The sequence below is a fragment of the Mauremys mutica genome, chromosome 9 (assembly GCF_020497125.1).
Source record: "Mauremys mutica isolate MM-2020 ecotype Southern chromosome 9, ASM2049712v1, whole genome shotgun sequence".
NCBI lineage: Eukaryota > Metazoa > Chordata > Testudines > Geoemydidae > Mauremys > Mauremys mutica.
The window spans coordinates 1,321,832-1,340,720 of NC_059080.1; the positions used below are offsets into that span (position 1 = coordinate 1,321,832).

The 18,889-nt window shown below is 58.9% G+C and overlaps 2 protein-coding genes across 4 annotated transcripts in view; both read right to left on the reverse strand.

Annotated features, from left to right (window-relative positions):
• The window catches only part of DLG3 (discs large MAGUK scaffold protein 3), a 169,684-nt gene extending 168,717 nt beyond the window's left edge, over positions 1-967 (reverse strand). The window contains exon 1 of the mRNA XM_045030734.1: positions 579-967. Coding sequence (XP_044886669.1) covers positions 579-594 — 16 coding nt within the window. The 5' untranslated portion in view covers positions 595-967. The remainder of the gene's footprint in view (positions 1-578) is intronic.
• A 4,105-nt stretch (positions 968-5,072) lies between these two features.
• The window catches only part of GDPD2 (glycerophosphodiester phosphodiesterase domain containing 2), a 37,223-nt gene continuing 23,406 nt past the window's right edge, over positions 5,073-18,889 (reverse strand). For 2 of the 3 annotated variants that reach the window (XM_045031458.1, XM_045031456.1), the window contains exons 4-16: positions 18,550-18,643; positions 15,620-15,679; positions 14,458-14,556; positions 13,822-13,915; positions 12,877-13,022; positions 12,019-12,101; positions 10,180-10,330; positions 9,335-9,550; positions 7,959-8,110; positions 7,575-7,722; positions 7,328-7,410; positions 6,707-6,735; positions 5,073-6,214 (exon numbers count right to left, since the gene is read on the reverse strand). In XM_045031458.1, coding sequence (XP_044887393.1) covers positions 6,162-6,214; positions 6,707-6,735; positions 7,328-7,410; positions 7,575-7,722; positions 7,959-8,110; positions 9,335-9,550; positions 10,180-10,330; positions 12,019-12,101; positions 12,877-13,022; positions 13,822-13,915; positions 14,458-14,556; positions 15,620-15,679; positions 18,550-18,643 — 1,408 coding nt within the window. In that variant the 3' untranslated portion in view covers positions 5,073-6,161. The remainder of the gene's footprint in view (positions 6,215-6,706; positions 6,736-7,327; positions 7,411-7,574; positions 7,723-7,958; positions 8,111-9,334; positions 9,551-10,179; positions 10,331-12,018; positions 12,102-12,876; positions 13,023-13,821; positions 13,916-14,457; positions 14,557-15,619; positions 15,680-18,549; positions 18,644-18,889) is intronic. The other variant, XM_045031459.1, reaches the window with a different exon arrangement.

Sequence of the window (18,889 nt, forward strand, 5' to 3'; positions counted from 1 at the left end):
GGTGTGGCCTGGCAGCCTGGCGGGCACCTGGGCATTAGCCCCATGCAGGGGCTGGCAGCCAGGGTGCTTTTGCTGGGCAGAGCTGAGAACTGCAGGGCCAGCAGGAGGGGGAGGGGGTTGCTGCTGCAGGAGGAATTGCAGAGGCACCTCTGGGCAGAGCACCCCAGGGCAGAGCACCCCAGGGCAGAGCAGCTCCTCCGGTTTCCTACCCGCCAGTGCTCCAAACTCGCCCACGCTCTGAGAGCCCAGTGGGACTGGCACCGGGCAGAGCCGCTTTGCCGCCAGAGCCCATCCTCACTCCCAGGTGTCACTCGGCCCCTTCGGTCCTGGGGACAAGGAGCCGGCTCTGCCCAGCCGGGGGGAGCAGGGAAACCTGGCTTTACTTGCACCTGGCCCTGACGGCACAAAGCCAGAGCCAGGTGTCTAATCAAAGCTCCTGCACTCTGGGTCCGGGGCACTGCCAAGGCAGCTCTGGGCTGGGCTGTTTGAGGCTCTACACCTCCCTGGCTGCCCCCAGTGCCAGGTGTCTCCTGCCCTCGCCCCAGCAGCCTGGCCAGGGCTCGGGCTCCAGTCCTTACCTTGCCTACTGATCATCTCGCCGCTTGGCAGGGCTGCGGGTCCCTTGGCAGCCGCTTCCTCCAGTGCTTGTGGCCCCAGGCGCCTGCCCTCATGTCAGCCCCCAGGCCGGTCCCTAGAGGCAGCAGGCGGCTGGGACCCCCCGGCCTGGCCCTGCCCCTGCCCCGGGAAAGCGATACAAGGAACTGGCAGCCTCCTTCCCCAGCTCCAGCCGCAAAGGCTCCTGCAGTCTGGGAACCGGCCCTCTCCCCCCAGCTAGTGCCCAGCCTGGCCAGTGCTGGGACCGTGCCCCGGGGCAGCCCCAGGCGAGCCCCTCGGGCCAGGCACACGCCAACTCTGCCAGGCCAGGGAAGCGCTGGGCCGAGGCTCCCTGCTGTCGCCCTGGGCTGTGTGGAGTGGAGGGGCTGGGCTGGCTCAGGGGCGGGCCCAGCCGTGGAGGAGGGCTGGCCTGCACCGCTGGCAGCAGGGGAAGGGGGGCCTGGCCCCGCACAGCCCCTTGGACCCGGGCCTGGCCCAGCCCTGCCGCCTGTGTCAGCACTTCAGGGCTTGGTTCTAAGGTGGTGCTGGGCCGGGCCAGACATTAACCCCGGCACTGCCAGAGGAGAGGGACGCCAGGCCCCGCAGCCAGGGGGGTGGGACTTTGGGGGACCAGGCCCCCCAATATTAGGGGCTTTGCATACATAGACACTCGTCACACCCTCCCGCAGAAAAAAAGAGTCCCCATTTTTCACACTTGTCCCCTGGTCACCCTCATGCTGTGGTCCCCAAACTTTTTACCTCGTGCCCTTCCCCCACCCCCGTTACCCCTGTCCATGCCCCTCCCCCCAAGCCAGGGCTGGGAGTGGGGCTGCTGCTCCAGGGGGTTGGAGGGAGAGACACAGGCAGGGGTAAGAGGCTGAGGCCACAGTTGGGGGCAGGGCTGGGTGGCACTCCCCCCCCATCCCCCTTGTGGGGGCTGGCCACTGCCCCAGCTTCCCCCCCCCAAACATTCCTCTGTGCTCTCCAGGGGAGCACGCCCCCCACAGGCTTCAAACAGGACTTCAAATTATGTGAAGTGATTTCACTGACCTCACCAGAACTACTGCAAGCTGGTCTGGGAATTAAGGGGGGGTGTGTGCACACGCTGAGGGCCGTTAGGATTGCTGGGGGAAGCCTACAGCTGGGATAACGGGGGTGAGGGAGAGGAGTCTGGGTCAGGCCTGAGGGGCACTGGCAGAGCTCTGGCCAGGGGAGTCCAGGGCTGAAGGTCAGGATCGAGGGGTGAAAGGGAGGGCAGAACCAGGGGTGCTGGAACAATGTGTACAAGGGGGTGCTGAGAGCTATTGAACCAAGCTGTACACCCTGGATATAATGGAAACCGCTTCAGGCCTGGGAGTGTGGCAGCCCCCCCCCCAGCACCCCTAGCTCCAGCACCTAGGGGCTGAATTGGGAGGGGAAGGATGGACAGTGCGATGACTGAGCGGCAGCTCCTTCTCCTACCACGAGCCTGGTTAACACGCAGCTCAAGGGTCTGGAGAGAGAGAACTCAAAAGGTAGGGCAGCAGGAAGCCAGGGATGAAGACTCAAGGGTGCCATCATCACAGCATTTAGCTGGAGGCCCCAGCAGGAGGCACGGAGGGAGAGCAGGCTGCCAAAGTTAAGGGCTGCAGTCTGGGACACTAAGACTCCACAAGCTAGGCTGAGGTAGCAGGACACCACTGCTATGGAGAGGGCAGCAGTCAGACTGGACTGGGATCGAGAGCTGCAGCTTAGAGTACAACAGAGCAAAGTAGCTGCCTGGGGTTCCTAAGAGCAGACCTGGGCAGTGCCCTAGGGGTGCAGGAAGGAGAGCCCAGGATGGATCCAGTCAGGGCCGTCCCAAGGATTCGGGGGGCCTGGGGCAAAGCGGGGGAGCGGACATAAAAAAAGGCACCACCCCCTGCGGCGCTTGTACTCACCGGGCGGTGCTCCGAGTCTTTGGTGGCGGCAGGTCCGTCAGTCGCTCTGTGTCTTCAGCAGCACTGAAGGACCGGCCGCCGAAGACTCGGAGCGAGTGAAGGGCCTGCCGCCAAAGTGCTGCTGAAGACCCGGACCGCTGCCGGGTGAGTAAAAATTAAAAAGGCGTCTCTAGCCAGGGAAGGGATTCTCAGCCAGGGCTCGCAGGGCCCAGGGCTTGGGGCAAATTGCTCCACTTTCCGCCCCCCTCTGGGCAGCCCTGGATCCAGCAAGGAGGGGTGTTTACCCCCCCACTACTGCCTCTGCAAACATGGCCGGCTCCAGCTTTTTTGCCACCCCAAGCGGCGAAAAGAAAAAAAAAAAAGAAAAAAAGAAAAACCTGATCCGCAGCATTTCAGCAGCAGCTCAAAGAGGAAGAGAGGAAGTAAAGGACCCGCTGCCAAATTGCCGCCGAAGACCCGGCCATGCCGCCCCAATACCGGACAGAGTGCTGCCCCTTTCTATTGGCTACCCTGTGCGCCGGCTTCCTTCGCTGGTGCCTAGAGCCGGCCCTGTCTAAAAACGGTCCCTCACAGTGTTCACCTCTCCTCTGTACCAAGCTGCAGCAACTGAGAACAAGATGGTTGCTGAACCTTTCTAGAGAGAGAGAGGGTGCTAGACATTGAAAGGTGCAGTACGTAGAAAACAGAAGGCATCAGAACTTCAGACACTCGAGAAGAGATGGAGGAGAGCCAGCTCCTAGGCCTGTACACCCTCCCTGGTGCAGAGAGCATTTTACAGGGAGGACAGCAGGAACCCAGAGTATTTGGAAAGTTGCTTGTATAGGTTGGAAAGTGTTCTGGGGCCCAGCCCATTCAAAACTTCAGCTTCTGAGGTGCACACTCAGTACCTCTGCACACTGCTAAATTCAGCCCCATTTTCCCTGGAGCTGGGCTATTACTAGTCACACAGACTCTCACACCTGGAGCAAGGGGGCAGTTTGACAGGGGGCCTAGATATTTTGCTGTCAGGGGAATCCTCCTTTCCCTCCTCCTGCTCACACGCCCCAAAGGCGAGTTGATTCGGGCAGAGGCCCAAGGCCCAGCTCCAGCCCCCACCCTGCATGCTGAGACCCGCTGCAGTCACAGCTTGTACTGGAAACAACTTGAAAACTGACACTTGTCACTGCTGGGCCTGATCCCACTCCATTTGCCATCCCCCAGCTTGGAGTGTTTTAACCATAGCAGGGCGAGGGAATCTCTCTTATTGGACCAACTTCTGGTGGTGAGAGACAAAACTTTGGGCCTCAAGCGAGCTCTTGTCCAGGCCTGGGAAAGGAACTCCCTGGTACTGAGCTGGGACGCGGAGAACAGGTAACTCCATACGCTAAGCTAGCACATATTCTAAGGCACCAGACAAGGTACAGTGGCCTGTTAACACCCCACACTCACAGGACCAAGAGGGGAGTTAATAGGTTAAAGATCATTGTAATGAGCCATAACTCCAGTGTCTGTTCAGTCCATGATTTTTAGGGTCTAGCCAAGTTATGAATTTAAGCTCCCAGGCTCATCTGTTGAAGGTCATGCACAGGTTTCCTCTGAGGACAAGGACTGATCTCCAAAGCTTGTCTCTCACTAACAGCAGTTGGGCCAATAACATATTGCCTCACCCACCATGTCTCTTGGCTATCCTGGGACGACATGGCTACAACGCTGCAGTAACAAGAGGTGCCAGTTCCTTGTTTCGTCACTAGGTGGTGGTGACAGAACACAGATAGCACAGCTCACATGTTTGGACCTTTCTGTGGGTAAGGATAGGAAAAGCAGTTTTCCAAAAGTACACCTTTACCTCAACATAACGCTGTCCTTGGAAGCCAAAAAAATCTTACCGCATTATAGGTGAAACTGTATTATGTTGAACTTGCTATGATCCACCGGCGTGCACAGCCCTGCTCCGCGGAGCGCTGCTTTACTGCGTTATATCCAAATTCGTTTTATATCGGGTGGCATTATATCGAGGTAGCAGTGTCATTCCTAATGCCGATGCCTACCTCAGGCCTGATCCGCAGATGTGCCAAGCTCCTACAGATTCTGATGGGAATCAGGCCCTAGAGTGGGTACCCAGTTGGGGCACTGCTCAGTGAGAGCACGTGTCTGTTGGCGCTGTTGTGGGCACTCTGTCCCTGCTGAGCACACTGCTCAGGGCTGCCACTAGTGACTCGGCACATCCCAGCCGAGGCAGCACTTGACCAGCCACCATGAACTAATCCTTCCAGCCCGCTGCAGCTTCCGGCTCTTACAGATGGGGAAAGCAGAGCACAGAGCAGGCCCCCAGCAGGCCTAGTGCAGAGCTGGGATTGCCCTACTCACGCTCTCCGTGCGGTGAGGCCCTGGCTCGGAGCTGTTGCCTGACACTCTGACCTCACTAGCATACGCAGGGATTCCTCACCTACAGCGCCCTTGCTGGGCCAAGGCTTTCCAGACAGACCAGAGACACGGCCTGCCCCCGAAGAGCTGATGGATGTCAGCTCCTAGAGCCAGGGGTCCCTTTGGGGGAGTTTAGAATCAGCTCAGACATGCTAGTTGTTCGGTTTTTCATCCAATTGGGTCAGTTTATTAACATACATAATTAAGAACAAGTAAAATAGACACGTGCTGCTGAGCCCCTGCAGCAAAGAGAGGCCGCACTGCTTCATGCCCCAGCACACCCCCTCACCCCAGCAGGATAGCTTCACACCCAGTCCAGGGATGGTGCTTCGGGGGTCTTCACCCAGCACCTGTGTTCTGTATGGACAGACAGCACGCCCCCCCCACGATCCCCTCCATCCAAAGCCAAACCCTATCTCTTCCACTAGACAAGCTGGGTTGGGGTCCCATGGGGCTGGGCCTACGGTTGCATCCCACACACATGCCTAGCAGCCAGTGTCAAAGCCTCAAGGAGGATAATGAGCTTCCTCTGCTCAGTGAGGGACCCTTCATTTCCATCCTGCTGCACTAGGATGCCCACGCTGCAGCCCAGCTGCCTGGGCCTACGATGCGCTCCTGCCCCTTCACCTTTCCCCAGACACAGCTCAAAGCAATCTAGTCCTAGGCTCCCCTATGGCACAAGGCCAGGAGTGCTTTAAACCTGGCTCCCTGTAAACAAGAACCTTCAGGCTCCCCTCCCACCTCTAGCAGCCTCTCTGCAGCCACGCTTCAGGAGCCAGGAAAAGCCAGTTCACAGCAGCAGCTGCACCAGTCCCTGCTGTGGTACAAGTGCCCCCTGCACAGCAGGTTACAATCAAGGAGAATCCCAGCTGGTCGAGCGAGGATCCTCCAGACAGTATCTGTTCCCACAGCCCCGGGAGGCTGCAAGGCCCAGATCTCGGTGTCCACCCCCAGCTCTGCCCCCATGGAGAGGTGAACACACGCCTGTCTACTGTAGGTCACAGATCTATCACCCAGGGGGTTTCTGCACAGGCCCCTGACCTGCAGGGGAGATGTGCCCATGGGGGCAGGATAAACCTGGCCCCAGCCCACTGCAGAACAGGTAGAGACTGAGGGTTTGTGGAAAGGGCCCTGCAAAGGAAAGGCCATTCAAGGCTGGCAGGAGCAAGTCTGGGCACTTCCTGCTAAACACCACCTGTGCCCCGCTCAAACCCCTCCACCACCAGGCACTGCGGGGGCTGGGCGTCATTCCTGCATGAGGCTGTTGATCTTCGTTAGCAGCACCTCTGTCTTGGACCCTGGGGAACCAAATGGGAGAAAGGGTCATTCCAGGAGCCTCTGCCCCCCCCCCGGCTGCCCCATCCCAGCAACAACCGTGGGGTGGGAGGCAGCTGCTGCTGCAGGAGGCGCTGCCTGGCCCCCCGGCACCCCCATGATCTTGGGGAGTTGCACTTGCTAGGGAAGCAGGCAGGCAGGAGGGGAGCTCCCTTGGCGGGGCTCCCTCCCCTTTTCCCCCCCACGGGGTGTGTGTGTGGGGGGGTGGGTGGCTCCCTCTCTGTCAGGAGAGTTAGGCTCTGGGCCCAGGCTGTCCTGCTGGCAGAGCCCCCTGAAAGCTCCCCTGCCTGGGGTGGGGAGAGCCCCTGGGAGCTAAGCTCTGGCAAGGGCCTGGCCCTGCAGGTGAGCAGAGAGACAGTGATCGGAGAGGAAGAGGGAGGAGAAGACCAGCAGCAAGAGGGCTTGGTGAGGAGAGGGAGTTAAGGGGGAGTGGGGCAGGGAGCAGGGGCCATTACCTGCCGGTTCTTTTCTCCTGGAGCATTTTCTGGAAAGCAAAACAGGATTGAAATTCACTCAGGAGAGCGAGTCAGCATTCAGGCCCTGCTGCAGGGAGATCAGCCCACCCCCGGGGCCAGGGCCGCTCCCCCAGGGCTCTGCCCCATCACTTGGCCGCCCTGGTTTGAACTCAGAGTTGGTAGAGGCCTTTCTGCCATGGCTGGGACGGGACGGGAGCTCCTGCAAACCATAACGAGCTGTGGAGGGTCCCAGGGCAATGGAGTCACTTGAGTCCCCTTGGAGGGCTCCCATACCGGGCCCACTGTGCTCAGCTTATAGGTGGGCCCAATAAGCGGTGACCAAGTCCCACAGCAGTGGGATGGAGCGGCTCAGGGCCAGGCTCACAGCAGAGGCCAGGGAGGAAAGCTCCCCCTAAGCCCGCTGTGTCCCAGGTTAGCGCAGTGCGAGGCGGGAGAAGTGGGTTCCCAGCGCTGCGGAGCAGCTCCCCCAGATCAAGAGGGTGGATGGGTGACCACAGCAGCACCTGGCCAGGCAGACCCCACAGCTCACCCAGAGGGCAGCAGACACGGGGCCTCCTATGCCATGGACAGCTACGGGAGCCCAGAAGAGGCTGAACTTACTGCAGCAGGAGGAAGGCCGAGAGGATCAGGAGGAAGGAGACGCAGTCGGTCACAATCCAGACCATCAGGTAGGTGCTGCGGGGCTGCAAGGCAACAAGACAGGACGAGTAGCTCAATGGGGACCCCAGCAGAACAGGCCCTGGCAGCTCCCCCTGACCCCCTTGCTGGGGTGTGGCAGTGCCGATGGGCCAGGCGGGCTCAGGGCATGCAGGCCTCTGCCAGCGCCACCCAGGGTAGGTTCACTTACGAGCAGCCAGAGGGGGCGCTTCATCTCCTTCAGCACCTGGCAGGCGTTGGTGGTGACGGAGCCGGCCCCTGCACACCACAGCACGGAGAAGAGCCAGGGCTCATTGACCACATACAGATTGACAGAGACGTTGTCCTGGCGATACCGGCTGCGGAGGGGATGGAGCCTCGTCAGTGTGACACAGGCCAGCAGGACCTGGGAAAGCCTGGCCCCCACCCAGCGCTCCCCGTGCTCAGGGGTGAGACCCGTGTGTTCAGGTTCGAGCCCTACTGCCAGCTGTGGGGTCAGGGTGTGTACATGGCCACAGTGGGGGCTAGACTCGCCTCTGCAGGGCTGAGGAGGTGCCATTGCTCTGTGCTCCGCACCCCGACAAGGGGCTCTCACCCAATCTGCTCTGTGCTGACGTCCTGGTACGGCAGGTTCACTCGCAGCGGAGACTCTGTTTCATTCCAGCTGCTCTTCAGACCGTAGATTTGCTGAAATCCTGGTGCCTGCTGTCTGACCTGCTCCCTGAACCCATCGGGCAGCCAGAGAATCTGGGGGTGGGGGAAAAAATCAGGCCTGGTGTGAGCTGAGAGACCAGGGGGCACTCGCTGTGCTCTGGAACCCAGGCTACAGGGCCAGCCACACGGACACGCACATCCAAGTGGAAGCCCTTACCCAGCCCCCTCTCCGTGTGCCCATCCGGTGGTTGGCCCCAGCAGAGTCCCCAGCAGGCTACCTGCCATGGGAGTCTCCCCCAGCAGGTCTGGGAGTGACAGACCTGGATGAGGCATGATGGGGGCCAGCTAGGACCAGCCAAGATGTGCCCGGGACTTTGGGCTGGCTCAGAGCCCCAACAACCCCTTCAGAGCCCCTGCACCCAGCGAGTCCTGGGCACAGGCGCTGGTACTAGGGCTGCAGCACCCCCTGGCTTGACATGCTTTCCAGTTTGGTTCAATGGCTCTCAGCCCCCCTACTCCACACATTGTTCCAGTGCCCTGGTCCTGGGCAGAGGGCACCCACTGGGCAGAGAGCCCGTAGGCCCCTTACTCCAGGGCATGTTGTGTCTGCAAAGTAAACACTAAACAGAGCGTTGTAGGAATAATTCCTCCCCTAACGGGTGAGCAGGAGTAGGAAGGGGCAGCGAAGCCAGATGCCAGGCTGGTCTCGGCAGGGCCATGTACATCCAGTGCCCAGGGCTGGGGCTGGTGGTGGAGGGAATGAGTGAGGCTGTAGTGTCAGGCAGCCATGGAGCTGCAGGTGTGGTAGCAGCAGGGGTATGAAGGTGGCAGCTTGTTAGTTGATTTTCCTGCTTCCTCACCAGCTTGGCTCACTGCCACCGCTCTCCTGGGGCCCTGGTTACACATGGGGGGAGGGGCACTTGAGCAGGGAGTTCCCAGTAGGTTTACACCTCTCCCTGCACATGAACCGGTACTACAAAGCACCCCAGGCCACAAGGAACTGGCACAGGGCGGCAGCTCGGCCGGCAGCCTATCGCGGACACGGGCCAGGGCTGGACCCACCCAGGCATCGTGTGTGTGACGTGTGGGGTGCTGTGCCACAGAGGGCCCATGCTGGGGCACTCAGGGACCATGGCAAGGGCAGATGCGGAGCACGCTCAGGGAGACTCTAGACTAGAGCACAGGTGGGTCTGACCTGCCCCATGGGGAGGGGAGCTCACTGCTGGTGAAGGACAGGACATCTGGCCCTGATACTCGGCCATTCCCTCCTCCGGCTGCCCATCGGGCCTCAGACTCCAGGGGCAGCGCCAGGCTCACCAGCTGCGGCGGGATGCCCGACCGGAGGATGGTCTCCACGGTGACGTTAACAAAGCTCTGGTAGTCCGTGTGGTTCTCGGGCCGGAGGTCGAACATGATGGAGACGTTGTGCTGCTTGGCCTCCTGCAGCACCTGCTGCAGGGACGGGATCTTCTGTGCCCGCACCTGGACTTGCGCCTCGCTGGAGAGGCCCTGCACCGAGCGGAATGGATTCTTCTGAAAGGAAGGGACAGGCCAGAGTCAGCAGCTACCCTGCGAGGGGGGCAGCACTCACAGCTGGCCCCAGGGCCCTGGCCTCCCACACTGCCCCTTCAACACCATCCCCCAGCTCTCCCATGCACCCACAGCGCCCCCCGGTGCTCACTGCCCCTCCCTAGCACGGCAGAGCAGCTGCTCAGACCCCAGGGCGAGGGCACAGAGGGAGAACAGGTCGTCCTGCCACCTGCACGAGACCAGAGCAGCTCAGCAGTTAGGTGTGAACCAAAGCGTCACTGCGTAGGCAGGCACTGAGCCCAGCCAAACAGCACGGCCAGGGAACGGCTCACCCCCTCCTGCTGCTCAAGGAGCCCGACCCCTCCCAGCCAGCCTTCCCCATGCCTCTGGATGGTCACAGCAACGCCCAGCTCTGGAAGGTAGCCTCCACCCACACCCCACGGAGGGAGGCACTTAGTCTGCAGAGGCAAAACTCTCCAAGGCCTGGGAACCCTGGGAGGGCTCTGAGCAGCTGGCCCCAGGGCTCTGCCAAGAGCGGCCTGGATCAGTGCAGCAGGGCCGAGCCCTCTGCAGGGCAGCGCAGGGCCAGGACATGCAGCAGCCCTACCACGCCCCGAAGAGGGGGGCCTGACCTCCAGGAACCAGCTGCCGGCGTCGAGCTGCTGGAGATCAGTCCAGTTGAAGGCTGTGCCGTTCATGGTGGCCCGGGCAGGGAACACCTCTCGCACGTTGGTGGTCCGGGTGAGCGTCTCGTCATGCATGAGGAAGGGGATTCCATCAGCACTGGCAAGGGGCAGGGGGTGGGGGTAGTTAGGACCTTGCCCAGTGCAGCATCATGGGCTGTTCGCAGCCCCCCCACTCTGCCATGCAATGTCCCAGTACATGGGCCGTAGGGGAGTCCCCTCCCAAACGCCTGCCTTTGGGACTGTCCCCTTATGGGGCGGAGAGCCAGAGACAGTGCAGGGTGCTGCGGGGTGACACATGGTCCTGCAACGGCAGCAGCCGGTCACTCATTGGCCCTGCCCCAGGTCCCACCCTCCCCCCATTCACAGGCCGGCAGGACTGGATTTACCATGGCACCAATGGCGCCGGCCCAAGCTCAAAAGGGGCCCTAGCCTACTTCCCCCAAGCAGCGGCAGGGATCCAGCCTGGGAGCTGAGACCCCACGGGGCCCTAGAGAGCCGGCCCTGGCGCAGGGCAGGAACTACATTTCCCAGCATTCCCTTGGCCGCTAGCCACAGGAAAGGGAGGGGGCGGGAGTGGGGAAGCAGAGACCCCATGTGCTGCAGCTTGCTGTGGATGGGGAGCTGGCTGCTAGAAGGGGGTGGCTGTGTGAATAGGGAACAAGTCTGCCCAAGGAGTAAAAGTAGGGTGTCCAGACAGCAAGTGTGAAAAAGCGGGACGGGGTGGGGGGTAATAGGAGCCGGTATATGAAAAAGACCTAAAAATTGGGACTGTCCCTATAAAATCAGGACATCTGGTCACCCTAAGTAGAAGCTAGCACCCTCAGAGGACTTCCCCAGACAGGACTAGCGGTACTGGTGGGACCTCGCCTGGCAGCCCCCAAAGAAGGAACTGGGTGGAATGAATGGACAGTGCATCTCTCTATCGGGAGCCTAGCAAGGGAGGTATGTGGACCCCACTAGGAGCATTTAAAATGAAAAGTAAGGGAGGGGAGGCTCTACTGGACCTGGGCAGCTTTAGATGCAGTACCAGGCACGCAGGAGGATTTCCACTCCTGAGCCACAGAAGCAGAAATTGACTTTTCCTTTCCAGATTTATCCAATATTCAGAAAGGGAATCTAGCACCTGCCTTCCAGATTTGAACACCTCAGAATTCAGGAGTGCTCAAGCTCAATTTGGGGAGCTGTTATTTCATTTCTCCCAAATCAAATATACTGACCCACTGTAACTTGCTGTAGGAAAAAGTAGAATAAAATTGAGCAACAAATGCTGGAGTCTTCCCAGTGCTAACTAGGACTGGAATTGCTATTTTCAGTAGCCATTCCTTTTTTTAAAGTTTTGTTTCTTTAAAAGGAAGCACCAGACCAGAAGTCTTATGAAAATGCAGCTAACAGAAAGGATCCGAAAAACACAATGAAATTTTCACACTAGTGAACAATGACTACATGGGGGCCCACAAATATGTTTGGCCCCGGGGCCCACAAAAGGTTAATCCGGCCCTGCAGGCCAGGGAGGGGAGCCCCATGTCTCTCCCCAAGAAATGGGGACCGAGCAGGGTAGGGCACCAGGCAGCTGGGCTGGGCTCAGCTTCCCTTGTGGGGATGGGCGAGGGGTTGGGAGAGGAGGGACTCTCACAAAGCCCAGGCTGGGGCGTGGAGACACCTCCCCTAGCATGGAGCTGCCCCCTTCATCCCAGAGGGGGCAGCGAGCAGAGGCCTGGGGCTCAGGGAGCTGGGGCAGCTGAGCCGAGCACACGTTCCCCTTGGAGACTCCAGGTGTTGCTTTACCTCACCATGACATCGGTCTCAAACACACGCACGTCACAGCCCACTGAGTTCTGGAATGACATCAGGGTGTTCTCCGGAGCCAGCTAGACAAGGAAGAGACGGCACAGGCAAACCAAGCTGGGGAGGGACAGGGGTGCACACATCGGGTGCTTGCCCCACTGTGCTGAGTCCTGGGTTCGAATCTTCTGGACTCAGACATGCAGTGAGCTTGCTAGACTCGATCTAAGGCAGTGGTGGGATTTCAGGAAGTAGCTGAATCCCCAGATCTGCCTAGGAGAGACCCAGGGCTGGGATAGCAGGAGGCTGCAGGGCAGGATTGAGGGGCATAGGCAGGAGTCGGGGGTGGGGGGGGGCACCGTGCTGGCAAGTAGAGGGGCTGCAGGTTGGGATTGAGGGGGTATGGGGGGGCAGGAGCCCAGGGCTGGGGTTAAGTGCTACCCAGAAGAAACACGTCTCAATTAGCTCCTGGCCCTATGTGCGAGACTTCAATCCCGAGGGCTGCCTCAGCCCCTCCCAACCATGCCCCACAGCCTGTCCAGCCTGGCTACCCACAGGGCTCCCCTCCCCGTACTGGTCTGTGGAGACTGGAGACGGCTCTCTGGGGGTTACCTGCTTCCTGTGTCGGAGGAGTGAGCAGGGGAGGCTGCTCTCTGGGACCCAGGGCAGGGGCACGCCCCCCCCCCCCCGACACCTGCGCTGAGGGCTGTAACCTGTCCCTCATTGGCGGGCACAGCTCCTGCCTGCTCCCAAGCACAGCGCTTGCAGGCAGCTGGTGTTTCCCAGGCCGAGCAGGGAGGGCTCATGCCCACTGCTGGCAGGGGGGAGATGGGCAGCTGCCCTTGGGCACAGGTTACTCACCATGGGGGCCCCGCGGTGCCCGGCCAGCGCTGGTTTGGGGGGCAGCTGGTTCTCCTCCATGAGGCAGGGCGAGGAGATCATCAGGGGAGCCAGGTACAGCGCAATTGTCACACCAAAATATGCCAGCAGGAGCAGCACCTTGGGGGCTGCAGACAGACACACGGACACGGCAGAGCCCAGTCAGGGACAGCCTCACCGCAGGCACTTGGAGGTGGGGAGGGATTAGCCAGGGCTGCTCCCCCTGCAGTGTGTTGGGGGGGCTCCCCACCCCTGCCCGAGAATAGGGAGCGACAAGTCCCCCCCTCTGCCCCCTGCAGAGCAGCCCTTAGCCAGGGGCTCGGAGGTGCCTCTGGCCACCATGCACCGTGCCAAGCCGCCTGCTTCGGCATGGGCAGCCCCAGCCAGGAGAGGCTCTGGCCACCAAGCCGCGCTGCACGGCTGGGCCTGCACAGACCCTTCCCGCCAGGGCGCTGCCCACATAGCCCCTGCCCAGATGGTCGCTGGCGTTCGGGGCTCCCGACTGTCACGCCCCAGCCCTGCAGAGCTCCCAGTATAAAAGGACTGAGCCATGGAGGTGCTGGCTAGGAAGCGTGTGCATGTACTAGAGGGGAGGGGAACCCCCTGCCGTGTGGCCTAGACCCTGCATGGCTGAGAACAAAGGGAGAGCTGCCTCCCAGCCTAGGCTTTCAGGGCAAATGCTGGGCACTAGCCCATCCTCGGTGCAGGGACAGCTCTGGGGTCCTGTTGGGACAGTGTTTATGGCCCATCTCTGGGTGCAGCCCTGGGGAGCAGGCACCACAGCTCAGCAGGGCTATGGCATCAGGGCAGCTGCATGCCAGGGGCAGGATGCAGACAGGCCTTTGCTCAGCACAGAGGGGAGGCGTGGGAGGGCGAAGTGACCCAAAAGCCGAGTCCCCATGGCCCCACCCCGGGGCCCCGGAGTACCTGCATGGCGAGTACAATAGAAGCAGTCGGCCACGGGCCAGGCAAGCAGCGTCACGCCTGCCACGGCTCCGATGTGCAGGAAGGGGCCTGTCGCCTGTGGGGCAGACACACCAGCACCATTCTGTACCCACGCTCCCATCAGACGCACCGACCCTGAACCCTGGGCTCCCAGCAGCCCACCCCACGCGTCAGGCTTCCCTGCACCTGCCAGGAACAGCCGGCCCCCCAGGGCTCCCCCTTGCTGGGCTGGGCCCGGCCTGCTGGGCTGCCCAGCAGCCGGTATCGCTGGGTTTGAGGTCACCACACCAAGAGGAGTGAATGGAGGAGGGACAGGTTCTGGGAGGTGGTTGAGCCAGGTGGCTTTGCCTCAGGGCTCTGGGAGTGGCTATTTATTCTCATTGGGGCCCGTGCAGCACTCAGTGCGAGCCCCTGGAGGGCCCTAGCCTGGAGCAACACAGGGCCCGTTGCGGGAGGGGCGGGGGGGAAGCTGCAGGAGACAGACAGGCCTGGCGGGAGAATCAGCCAAACCTCACAAGGGCTGGGGCTAGCCACAGGGTGGCAAGGCCAGGGGATTCCCTCCCCCTTGCTATAGGGAGAGCCCTTGGGCCACGGGAAGGGCTCTGCCTCTGCTCTCACCTGCAGAGAGATGCGCGCGCTCTGCCACTGCTCAGCCCACTTCACATCGAGTGCGACGAAGCCTGCGGCCACAACCAGCGCAGTGAGGATCAGCAGGCACTGAGGGGGCAGGGCATGGGGCAGTTAGCACCTGGTGCATCTTGGACACCACAGAGCAGCCGGGGACCTTGCCAGGGCCTACCCTCCCCTGGGCAGGATGAGCCAACCCCTGCAGCTGGGGTCCCTGCTCCTGCCCTCATCCTGCATATGCTGGGCCCCTCCCCCTCAGAGCCCTGCTGCCCTGGGTTAAATGCTGAGCTCGACTCCCTGTGGCAAAGGGGGAAATGTTCTGTAATATTATTGTGAATACGATGTGTGCCTCAGTTTCCCCTATTTCATATTGGTACCCAGTGCGAGAGGGGTCGGGGGCAGGACGCTTTGCTCTCAGAGCCGGCTAAGAGACAGCGGGATGAATATCACCTGGTTGTCTGACCCGGGATGCCTCAGTAGAAAAAGACTGACCGAGGCCGACCCCGCATCAGTGGGGAGTCGGAGAAGATGACAGCGAACCCTGTCTCCGGGACACGGATGTGTGGCGACCCAGGGAGAGGATTTCCCCACCTCTCCATGCCATCCCCCAGCTCAGGGGCAAAAGGCCTGGGGGGAGAAGAGCTGGGGCCTGGGCTAGCCGGGATGGGCTGGGCTTTAGCCCTCAGCTCTGCACTGACCTCGGGCCTGCCCATGTGTTCCAGCTGGCCCCACTCGGAGCGTCACTAAGGATCCTGGCTGAGTGCGTGACCCCCGCAGCAGGTCCCAGTCTCTCCCAGGAGTCTGTCTCAGCGGCACTGGCTGACCAGACCTCACAGTGTGAAGCAGGAGGGCTGGAGCCACAGGGACTGGGCCTAGGGGGCCAGTGAAGCCGCAGGGCTCACCCTGGAGGAAAACTGAGACCTCTGGGGGAGTGGGGGGGGGTCTGGTCCACTGCAGGGGGCCTCCCAGGGCTGACCATGCCCAGTGCTGTCCCCCGGAGCAGCTATCGCTCCCCCGAGAGGAGAAACAAACCCTGTCCCTATGGGTGTGGAGGCGCTGGGGGCTGGGGCAGGGCTTGGAGGCTAGGCTGGGGGAGGGGATGGACGGTGCAGGATGCACTGAGTGTCAGGGGCAGGAGCCAGCTGGCCCTTACCTTGTGCAGACAATGCAACTTCAAGGGCTGGCCACAGAGCTGCAGGCACAGAGCGAGAACCTGCAAGAGGAACAAGGGAGATGCTGGAATACACGGAGACCTGGAGAAGGGTCGGAATTTGAGGGGCGGGGGGGGACATGAGCTGTTAGAGCAGGGATAAAGGAGAGATAAGACAGAACTGGAGCGGGAGGGAAATCAAATCGGTATCTGACATGTCTGTGTACTAATGTGAGAAGTATGGGGAAATAAGCAGGAAGAACTCGAAATGCTAGTTGTGTTTATTTACTATGGCATAGCTGGCATCACAGAGACTTGGTAGGATAATACTAGAATATTGGTATAGACGGTACAACTTGCTCAGGAAGGACAGGCACAGAAAAAAGGAGGAGGTGTTGCCTTATATTATTAAAAATGTGTACACTTGGCCAGAGGTTGTGATGGAAATAGGAGACAGACTTGTTGAAAGTCTCTCAGTAGGGATAAAAAACAAGGGTGATGTCATGGTAGAGGTCGACTACAGACCACCAAACCAGGAAGAAGAGGTGGATGAGGCTTTTTTTAAACAACTAACACAATCATCCAAAGCTCAGGACTTGGTGGTGATGGGGGACTTCAACTACCCAGACATCTGTTGGGAAAAGAACACAGCAGGGCACAGATTATCCAACAAGTTCTTGGAATGTATTGGAGACAATTTTTTTATTTCAGAAGGTGGAGAAAGCTACTGGGGGGGGAGGCTGTTCTAGATTTGATTTTGACAAATAGGGAGGAACTGGTTGAGAATTTGAAGGTGGAAAGCAGCTTGGGTGAAAGTGATCATGAAATGGTGGAGTTCATGATTCTAAGGAACGGTAGGAGGGAGAACAGCACAATAAAGACAATGGATTTCAAGACGGCAGAGTTTAGCAAACTCGGAGTTGGTAGGTAAGATCCCAGGGAAGCAGGTCAACTACCTGGAGACATAAAGGGTAACAAGAAAACATTCTACAGATACATCAGAAGCAAGAGGAAGAGCAAGGGCAGGGCCAGTTACTCAATCAGGGGGCGGGGAAGGAAATAACAGAAAACGTGGAAATGGCAGAGACGCTTAATGACGACTTTGTTTCGGTTTTCACCAAGCAGGTTGGTGGCGATTGGACAACTAACGTAGTGAATGAGTTAGGATCAGAGGCCAGAATAGGAAAACAAGTTAAAAATTACAAGTTAGATGTCTTCAAGTCACCAGCGCCTGATGAAATGCACTCTAGAATACTCAAGGAGTTGACTGAGGAGATATTGGAGCCATTAGCAATGATCTTTAAAAATTCAAAGAAGAGGGAGAGATTCCAGATGACTGAAAAAGGGCAAAGGACAATCTGGGGAATTACAGACCTGTCAGTTTAACCTCTGTACCCGGAAAGATAATGGAGCAAATAAATATGAATCAATTTGCAAACACTTAGAAGATAAGGTGATAAGTAACAGTCAGCATGGATTTGTCAAGAACAAGTTGTGTCAAACCAACCTGACAGCTTTCACTGACAGTGTAACAAGCCTTGTAGATGGGGGGGAAGCAGTAGATGTGGTATAGCTTGACTTTAGTAAGGCTTTTGATACTATCTCGCATGACCGTCTCATAAACAAACTAGGGAAATACAACCTAGATGGAGCTACTATAAGGTGGGTGCATAACTGGTTGGAAAATCGTTCCCAGAGAGTAGTTATTAGTGGTTCACAGTCATGCTGGAAGGGCATAATGAGTGGGGTCCTGCAAGAATCAGTTCTGGGTTCGGTTCTGTTCAATAGCTTCATTAATGATTTAGATAATGGCATACAGAGTACACTTATAAAGTTTGTGGACGATACCAAGCTGGGAGGGGTTGCAAGTGCTTTGGAAGATTAGGATTAAAATTCAAAATGATCTGGAACAAACTGGAGAAATGGTCTGATGTAAATAGGATGAAATTCAGTAAGGACAAATGAGAAGGAACAGTCAGTCGCACACATACAAAATGGGAAATGACTGCCTAGGAAGGAGCACTGCGGAAAGGGGTCTGGGGGTCATAGAGGACCACAAGCTAAGTATGAGTCTGTGTAACACTGTTGCAAAAAAGCAAACATCATTCTGGGCTGTATTAGGAGTGTTGTAAGCAAGACAAGAAGTAATTCTTCTGCTCTACTCTGCGCTGATTAGGCCTCAACTGGAGAATTGTGTCTAGTTCTGGGCGCCACATTTCAGGAACAATGTGGACAAATTGGAGAAAGTCCAGAGAAGAGTAACACAAATGATTAAAGGCCTAGAAAATATGACCCATGAGGGAAGATTGAAATAACTGAGCTTGTTTAGTCTGGAGAAGAGAAGACTGAGAGGGGACATGATAACAGTTTTCAAGTACATAAAAGGTTGTTACAAGGAGGAGGGAGGTAAATTGTTCTTAACCTCGGAGGATAGCACAAGAAGCAATGGGCTTAAATTGCAGCAAGGGAGGTCTAGGTTGGACATTAGGAAAAAACTTCCTAGCTGTCAGGGTGGTTAAGCACTGGAATAAATTGCCTAGGGAGGTTGTGGAATCTCCATCATTGGAGATTTTTAAGAGCAGGTTAGACAAACACCTGTCAGGGATGGTCTAGATAATCCTTGGTCCTGCCATGAGTGCAGGGGACTGGGCTAGAGACCTCTTGAGGTCCCTTCCACTCCTATGATTCTAGGATAACCTCTCCGGCTTCCTGCAAGGACAGCTCCTGAGCACCTGCCCAGCAGCCCTCCTGGGACACACTGATCTCAGAGAGCAGGGCCCCGCTCAGACTGCCAGTGCCCCAGCCCCTGGGCCAATCGGCGTCGTTCAGAAGCTTCCAAAGCGCAGAGGACCTGAGCAAGCTCAGCTCAGCAGATCTGGAGCAGTGTCTCCAGCAGGCAGGATGCAGCGAGGGCCCCAGAGAGCAGGACCTACCAGCAGCAGGGCCGAATATGTGACCAGCAGCACCGTGACTCCGAGCAGGGGCAGGGACCAGTCTACCCACCACTGCGTCTGTCTGAAGAGGAACCTGCCAAGCAGAGGGGACAGTCAGATGAGGCTGGGGGCACGAGGGGCAGGCACAGACTGGGGATGGGAGGTGCCAGGCGCTGGGTGGGGAGGTGCTGGACACTGGGGGTGGGGAAGGGAGGTGCCAGGCGCTGGGTGGGGAGGCAGACAGTGGGGGGGTGGGGAAGGGAGGTGCCAGGCGCTGGGTGGGGAGGTGCCATGCGCTGGGTGGGGAGGCAGACGGTGGACGGGTGGGGATGGGAGGTGC